General features: G+C 37.5%; 2 protein-coding genes across 3 annotated transcripts in view; both read left to right on the top strand.

Annotated features, from left to right (window-relative positions):
• Positions 1-951: 951 nt before the first annotated feature.
• Positions 952-3,354, top strand: LOC110455461. The gene is made up of 2 exons (XM_021505613.1): positions 952-1,140; positions 2,052-3,354. Exon 2 carries the CDS (start codon positions 2,638-2,640, stop codon positions 3,337-3,339), a length of 702 nt encoding a protein of 233 aa, XP_021361288.1. The 5' UTR covers positions 952-1,140; positions 2,052-2,637; the 3' UTR covers positions 3,340-3,354.
• Positions 3,355-4,384: 1,030 nt separating this feature from the next.
• Positions 4,385-8,608, top strand: part of LOC110455470 (TNF receptor-associated factor 3-like) — a 42,110-nt gene continuing 37,886 nt past the window's right edge. Inside the window, exons 1-2 of one of the 2 annotated variants that reach the window (XM_021505630.1) lie at positions 4,391-4,463; positions 5,415-5,546. The gene's annotated coding sequence lies outside the window, so the exon portion shown is untranslated. Of the gene's footprint in view, positions 4,464-5,414; positions 5,547-8,608 lie in introns of both variants that reach the window. The other variant, XM_021505631.1, reaches the window with a different exon arrangement.

Below are 8,608 nucleotides of genomic sequence, written 5' to 3'. Positions count from 1 at the left end.
AAGCGAAATAGCGAAAACACGCCAAACCAAATAAAAAATAACGCCGAAGCGTAGAAAGAAAATGGCGTTTGTTCCCTCCCTACTTTTGGCGTTATTTCGCTTTGGCACTTTTTCGTCTTTTCGCTTTGGCGTTATATTGTCCCTTCGTTATTCAGCTTTGTCGTTATTTTGTTATTTCGCTTTTGGCACTTTTTCGTCTTTTCGCTTTGGCGGGTTTTCGTCTTTTCGTTATTCAGCTTTGGCGTTATATTGTTATTTCGCTTTGGCAGGTTTTCGTCTTTTCGTTATTTCTTTTTTTCGGATGGTGTCTTTTCGCGGGAGACAAAGCGAAAAGACGAAGTGTCATTTGTAAGTCACCATAAATAGTGTTGAACTTCAGTCACACAAGCTTAAGGTATAAGCATATTCCGACTCATCCGAATCCGTCTATTAAACCACAATTCTTCCTTTTTCGATCTTTTTTAGTTAAATGATTTTAACTTCCTGACAGTAAACTCAAAGTGAAACTCACTCCGTGAGTATTACGCGATATGAATTGTGATGTTTGTATTTTTTGCATTTTGTAGGGATGGCGACTTCAAATTAATTTGCAGTGCGATCGAAATCTGGATAACATGACATTGTAGGTAATGAAGGATTCATATGAACACGATCACATAAAAGGAATTCATAATATTTGACAGTGAGTGGTTAATCTTATTGTATGATTCTTTTCAAGAAATGTGTAAAAATCTGACATACCTTCAACCAAGGAACAGTTTGATAACATGTGCCTATTTATCAAGATACAAAGAAGCAGGAGCAAAACGGAACAGTTCTTCGTATCTTTCTCAAAGTGAAGGAGACGGACATCCTTTATAAACTTGGTGACTAATTAAAGATAGTAAATGATTAAAGACACGCAATTTGATTGCACCTATTAAGTTTCGTAATGGATACTGTGTGCCAAAAATGAATTAGACTGCAACATTCAGTAAATTGAACGAGACGTGATTATGCGCCTGGTAGACTAGACTCTTGTTGCCTGCGCAAACTACGACGACTAGAGAGTCTCTTGAAGTGATCAAGGCGTCTGGTTGAACGAGACTATGCGTCTGGTTTAACGCGACTAGTAGGAGTAGTAATGGATGGATTTTGACGGTAAAAAGCAGCCGATCTGGCTTCAAATTAATTCCTGATGGGTTTTCCCCCGTCTTTTATTAGCGCAAGACGCCTTTAATTAGCATCCTTTTAAGGTCATTCCAATATGGCTGCCACATCAAAATGTATATCAAATTCAATAATGGGTGACCTCAATAATGCATTCCGTTAGCATAAACAATCCCTGTCATAAGAAAATCTTCCTCCAATATTTGTAAATATCATATTGGATGTCCATGGAGATGCATTTGTCTTGAAAATTGTAAGAAAAATGTGTCAAAATCTCCAGAATTATGGCATATATTTTCCCTGAATAAATCACAACTGACCACAAAGCTAACAAGGTTGACTATAAGGTTGGAAAAAAACCGTTCAAAGCAAGTGAGATAGGAATAGGACCCCCCGAGGGTATAAACATCAAATTGATGGAGCCCCCGTACGACAAAGAGGGTACATGCATACTAACTTTCAGAAGGAAACATTCAATTATAAGCTGAAGAAAAAAAAACATTTTTTATGTGTCCATTTTCCGAGCTAAATAAAAGTCACAATTCAGGAAAAAAACCCACATTTTAACTTGTCGACACAGTAGGCATTCATCCACTTCATTTGGTGAAAGAAAACTGCATTTTGCCAAACTTTAGTTATGTATTTTGACATGTAACTGTTAGGTCTATATTGAAGTGAGGGAAATAAGTGCAGATTACCAGGAAAAGGAAAGTTATGTTGTAATTATAATACAACTTCTAGGGTGCTAGTTTTTTCTAAATCCAATGACAGATCATTATCTAGCATCTTCAACATGTTGAAGGTTACCATTATCTATTAGAAGTATGCATAATTATAAGTAACATCCACAATTAAAAGCAGGTGTTTAAATTTGTTACTTAAAATTCACATTTTATTTCCAGTCAGCACAGTTTATTTCTGATCATGCAGATGAACTACATCGAAGACCTGAGATCATGATCATCTGCCAAAAACATGGTATTCAAGGTTGCTGATTCCACACCGAGTTTGATGATGTTTTCAACCCCTCCATTGCCAAGTATAACGGTGCGAGTGGACCTTTCGAAGCATTTCTAATAGATAATGATCTTTCGATCCATGTGCGACATGTGTGTGAAAGTGACGATTTGTTTCTAAAATATCAGGTTGAACTGCGCTCCGGGCACGGGTCGCATTTTCCCGCATATTATAGAGGGCCGGAGTTCTGACGTTAATCGACGGCAGACCGATATGAAAAAAGTCGATTAAACGTCAGAATAATTCGGACTACAGCTGGAAAAGAATCGAGGGAGAAAGTAGTATGGTCAGATGACCTCATTAACTCTTTTAACCGCACTAAACATGCCTTGGGCAGTAATAAGATCATATCTCTACCTCAGCCTGGTGACTCGCTATGGATCGTGACCGACGGCTCTGTCAAAAGCAGAGGAATAGGAGCCACTCTTTACATCCTCAAGAACGGCAAACTCCTGTTGACCGGCATCTTCAATGCAGAAACATCAAGTATTATGGCTACCCTGCGAGATAGAGGCCTTGGGCATTGGAGCTGCCATAAAAAAATATCCCTACATCATCCAAGCCTCGAGTACTAATCAGGTTCTGACGGACGGCAGACCATGTGTCCAGGCTTATGAAAAGCTGCAGCGGGGCGAGTTCTCTGCAAGTTCGAGGGTGACTTCCTTCCTATCGATCGTCAGTCGTTATGCTATACACGTTCGCCATATCGCAGGAATCGCCAATCTCCCATCCGACTTTGCCAGCAGGAACCCCATCGAATGTCTCGACTCTTCATGTCAGGTTTGCAAGTTTATAGCAGAAATGGAAGATTCTGTCGTCCGCGATGTATCTGTGAATGATGTTCTTGAACTGACAATCCACATGCCGTTTACCAGCCGCGCCGCATGGCTCGCATCACAACATAGGTGTCCAGACTTACGACGCGTTCACTCTCAACTCAGCCAAGGTACCCGTCCTTCTAAGAAGGCCACCAAGATCCCTGATGTCGAGCGCTACCTCAGGGACGTTGTTATAGCTTCCAACGGCCTGCTTGTCGTTAGAGAATCTCAACCGTTCCAACCTACACACGAACGTATTGTTGTTCCACGCACGGCCCTTGATGGGTTATTGACAGCCTTTCATATCCGATTCAGCCACCCGTATATGTATAAAGTATCTCTAGGAGTCGAATAAAGTTTGAACACGGAATTAAGTAACAGGTTTTCATGTCTTTTAGTATTTTGCTTTCGGATGATCAAATACGTATATATTACGTAATATGTAATATATACGTCTCTGGATTGATGTATAAGAAGCGTAACGAAATTCCTTTTATTGATCTATTTAATTTTTGAATTGATTAATGACAAACTACTCGCCTATCCTTCATAAGATTGGTCAGAGAGCTATATCTTAAATATCTAGCTTGTCCAAAACAGACTATCTGTGAGCTAATCAAGTAAGTGAAAGGAATTCGAATCATATACAATCCATATACTTTTTAAATTAAATAGTATTTGAGTATCTTATTTAACTGAAGGTTCTTCTTCAGCATTGTTAAATAAAATGATACTGTTATGTTTAACAAAATTGAATAACTAACATTTTTGAAAAGTAATTTTAAATTTTCCTGTTAAATTTATACATATGATCTTAATAACACCATTTTATGACATGAATAGATTTAATATAGTGAGACTGATTATTATATTTCTAACTGCAATTCTTTAATCAAAAATACCTTATACCCGATAAGGATAATTACATGTATCAAATATATATATTCATAAATGTATATATGATAGATTTCTGCCCGTTCCTGCCCGTTTCTGTCCGTTCCTGTAAATCGTCGCCCGTTCCTGCCCGTTCCTGTAAATCGTCGCCCGTTCCTGCCCGATCCACTATTAATACAATACTCTTAATTCCTTGCAATTCTTTTATCAAATATATCTTATAGCTGATAAAAAATATATCGACATAAATGTATATATATAATTTAGTCCGATTCTGCCCCGATCATGCAATCCTTTTATCAAATATATCTTTATACCCGATAAAGATACTTTTAAGTATCTAATATATATATTTATAAATGTATATATGAAAGATTTCTGCCCGTTCCTGTCCGTTTCTGCCCGTTCCTGCCCGTTCCTGAAAATTGAACGAGACGTGATTATGCGCCTGGTAGACCAGACTCTTGTTGCCTGGGCAAGCTACGCCGAACGAGACTATGCGTCTGGTTGACCGCGACTAGTAGTAGTAATTGGAGTATCGTCTAAGTGACCATCTCCATTCATATTTCACCATATTGACCGGATGTAAGTGGGTTTTTTTTAGATATGTGTACGTGATGGATTTTGACGGTGAAAAGCAGCCGAACTGGCTTCAAGTTAATTCCTGATGGGTTTCCCCCCGTCTATTATTAGCGCAAGACGCCTTTAGCATCCTTTTAAGGTCATTCCAATATGGCTGCCACATCAAAATGTATATCAAATTCAATAATGGGTGACCTCAATAATGCATTCCGTTAGCATAAACAATCCCTGTCATAAGAAAATCTTCCTCCAATATTTGTAAATATCATATTGGATGTCCATGGAGATGCATTTGTCTTGAAAATTGTAAGAAAAATGTGTCAAAATCTCCAGAATTATGGCATATATTTTCCCTGAATAAATCACAACTGACCACAAAGCTAACAAGGTTGACTATAAGGTTGGAAAAAAACCGTTCAAAGCAAGTGAGATAGGAATAGGACCCCCCGAGGGTATAAACATCAAATTGATGGAGCCCCCGTACGACAAAGAGGGTACATGCATACTAACTTTCAGAAGGAAACATTCAATTATAAGCTGAAGAAAAAAAACATTTTTTATGTGTCCATTTTCCGAGCTAAATAAAAGTCACAATTCAGGAAAAAAAACCACATTTTAACTTGTCGACACAGTAGGCATTCATCCACTTCATTTGGTGAAAGAAAACTGCATTTTGCCAAACTTTAGTTATGTATTTTGACATGTAACTGTTAGGTCTATATTGAAGTGAGGGAAATAAGTGCAGATTACCAGGAAAAGGAAAGTTATGTTGTAATTATAATACAACTTCTAGGGTGCTAGTTTTTTCTAAATCCAATGACAGATCATTATCTAGCATCTTCAACATGTTGAAGGTTACCATTATCTATTAGAAATATGCATAATTATAAGCAACATCTTCAATGAAATGCAGGTGTTTAAATTTGTTACTTAAAATTCACATTTTATTTCCAGTCAGCACAGTTTATTTCTGATCATGCAGATAAACTACATCGAAGACCTGAGATCATGATCATCTGCAAAAAACATGGTATTCAAGTTTTAACCAAAAGGTCACCAGTAGTACATTGAAAATCATTGACTGAGGTAATCATAATCTCTTGTTTTACACTCAAGTTTGCAATAAAAAATTACTTATACCATATATGGATGTTTCAATCATAAAATCGTGTCTTGGTAACACTCTTTCTGATAGGATATCTCGCTGGGGTCTCTATTTCAATAGGCCTCACTTTGCTGGGGGTCTATAATCTCTCTTCGTAACATCAAAGATGACGTCAGACGGAAACAAGCGTTCAAGGTTTGCAACTCATTCAGAGGGTAATGAAGCATTTTTGTGTCTTAAGTAATTTTTGTGACTTTTTGGAATCATATAATGACTATGGAAGTGCTACAATTAGGTGTATACATTTTAAAATTTTGTTGTGTATTGTCCAAAATATTGCCAAAAGGTGTCTGTTAATTTATAAAGGCTATTAATTTTGAGTGAACAGTCAAGTATAAGTCAAACTCACAAAGTGACTTACAGTTTTGCAGAAAACAATAATAAAAGATTGTTAGTGTGCACGTGACAAATTTGTTATCTCTGGGAAAGGAGGGTTCTAAAGACTCATAGACTTTGTCTGGTCTTTATAGACCAGTCAGGATCTATGAGCCCGTAAACCTCTACCTGACCAAGAGATAGCTTTATAAATAATATATTTCAACATCATTGATTTAAAATTCACTGCAATGTGCACTGGTTCATGTAGGATCTTAAATAGAATAGTTTCTATTTTCATAAGATTTATGGTAGAAGTCTATAACTTTCTATCTAAAAGATTTGTGCAATCATCCTGAAATTGTCTTCTCTTAACATTGTCAAATTTCAGCCCACCATCTGATGATGGTTGGCGATTCAAATCACCAAGACTTCCTACATGGTCTATCCGTCTTTAAACCGTTCTTTACTTATTAACGCTATTTCTCAGAAAGTACTGGAGGAATCTTTCTTAAATTTCATACGAAAGGTTCCCCATGAGTCATAGCTATATATAGTTATATGCATAATCAGGCTGCCATCTTGGATTTTCAGATGGGACGCATGACTATGCTCAAATAGTTCTACAAATGTACAGTCTGTACTCTAGAAATTTGAATAGACAGTTTTGTTTGTTCAGCATGCATACTTTTATTTTTTAGGCTGGTGAAGTTTATCAGAATTATATGTTAGTTCTTAATACTTTTGCGTATATTGCCTATATCTAGGGTTTTGCATTCAGAGAATGCAATTGCCTTATATTTATACTAGTGCCTAGCTAAATAATCTTGTATGTTCATATACGTCATTTTTAAGTCACCTGTGCTTTGCTAAAGTGACCTATTCCAATCACTTTCCATCCGTCGTCGTGCGTAAACTTTTTACATTTCAACTTCTTCTGAAGAACCAGGTGGATGGAAATTTTTCAAACATGGTCAGAATCAACCTTGGTAGATGAGGCTACAAAATTGTAAAATAGGGATTCCTACCCCAACTCCTGTGGCCAGGGCAGGGCCCAAAAGGGAAAATTATCCAATATTTCAAAAATATTCTTCTCCAGATTCTGCATGGATGGAAAGCTCATCAGGGGTTTTATTAAGATTGTAAATTTCATGACCCCCAAGCTATCCATTCTCCCTTGGGGAGGGGGTAAAGTTTACTATAGTTTATGTAGGGAAATAACACTTTTGGGTATATTTTGACAATTTTCTGTAGAAAATTATTCTTTCTTGGTGAGAACTATCCTTGGAGGTAGATAGTTTTAAATTGTAAAATTGGGATTCCTACTCAAACCCCAGGGGCCAGGGCAGGGCCCTAAAGGGAAAATTAACCAATATTTTGAAAGTCTTCTCCAGAATCAGAGGTACTACAGTCAATTTCAGTGCATGGATAGGAAAATCATCTGATGCTTTATTGAAATTGTCAATTTCAGGCCCGCTGAGCCATCCATTCCCCCTTGGGGAGGGGGTAGAGTTTACTATTGTTATTAAAGGTATATAACACTTTTGTGTATATTTTGACAATTTTCTGTAGGAAATTATTTTCACTTGCTGAGAATCATCCTTGGAGGAAGATGGTTTTCAGATTGTAAAATTGGGATTTCTACCCCAACCCTAGGCACCAGGGGGGGGGGGGGGGGGGGGGGCCCAAAGGGAAAATTTACCAATATTTCAAAATTCTTCTTCTCCAGACTTGGAGGTCCTTCAGTCACTTTCAGTACAGGGATGGAAGATCATGAGATATTTTATTGAAAATGTCAATTTCAGGACCACTGAGCCATCCGTTTCCCCTTAGGGAGAGGGTAAAGTTTACTATAGTTTATATAGGGAAATAATACTTTTGGGTATATTTTATCTATTTTCAGCAGAAAATTATTCAAACTTGGTCAGAATCATCTTAGGTGGATGAGGGTATTACATTGTAAAATTGGAATTCTTGCTCCATCCCCTGGGGTAAAGGGAACATTTACTAATATTTTAAAATTCTTATCCTTTGATGACATGACAAGTATTGTTAGCTCAACTGGCACGAAGTGCCAAGTGAGCTTATGCCGTGGTGCGTCGTCCGTCCGTCCTCGTCCGTCAACTTTTCCTTTAAACAACTTCTTCTAAAGAACGGACAGGCCTAGAGTCATGATATTTGGCTGATGGCTTCATTGGTAGGAGCCCTACAAAGTTTGGGAACGAAAATGACCTTGACCTGTTTTCAAGGTCACAGGGGTCAAATATGTCAAAAACTTCAAACGACTTCTTCTAAAGAACTAAAAGGTATAGAATCTTCATATTTGGCTGATGGCTTCCTGGGATAGAGCCCAACAAAGTTTGAGAATGAAAATGACCTTGACCTACTTTCAAGGTCACAGGGGTCAAATGTGTCAAACACTTCAAACGACTTCTTCTGAAGAACTGAAAGGTATAGAATCTTTATATTTGGCTGGTGGCTTCCTGGGATAGAGACCAACAAAGTTTGAGAATGAAAATTAGTTTGACCTACTTTCAAGGTCACAGGGGTCAAATATGTCAAAAACTTCAAATGACTTCTTCTGAAGAATTAAAAGGTATAGAATCTGCATATTTGGCTGGAAGCTTCGTTGGAAGGAGCCCTACAAAGTTTGAGAATGAAAACTTGT

This window comes from Mizuhopecten yessoensis, unplaced genomic scaffold (assembly GCF_002113885.1).
Source record: "Mizuhopecten yessoensis strain PY_sf001 unplaced genomic scaffold, ASM211388v2 scaffold8229, whole genome shotgun sequence".
Classification (NCBI taxonomy): domain Eukaryota; kingdom Metazoa; phylum Mollusca; class Bivalvia; order Pectinida; family Pectinidae; genus Mizuhopecten; species Mizuhopecten yessoensis.
The sequence above is the reverse complement of the archived record's forward strand: the minus strand, read 5'-3'. Positions and strand labels throughout refer to the sequence as shown.

Excerpts from the sequence above, each read along its gene's own strand:
- LOC110455461 (XM_021505613.1), top strand. The coding sequence starts at position 2,638 with ATGCAGAAACATCAAGTATTATGGCTACCCTGCGAGATAGAGGCCTTG.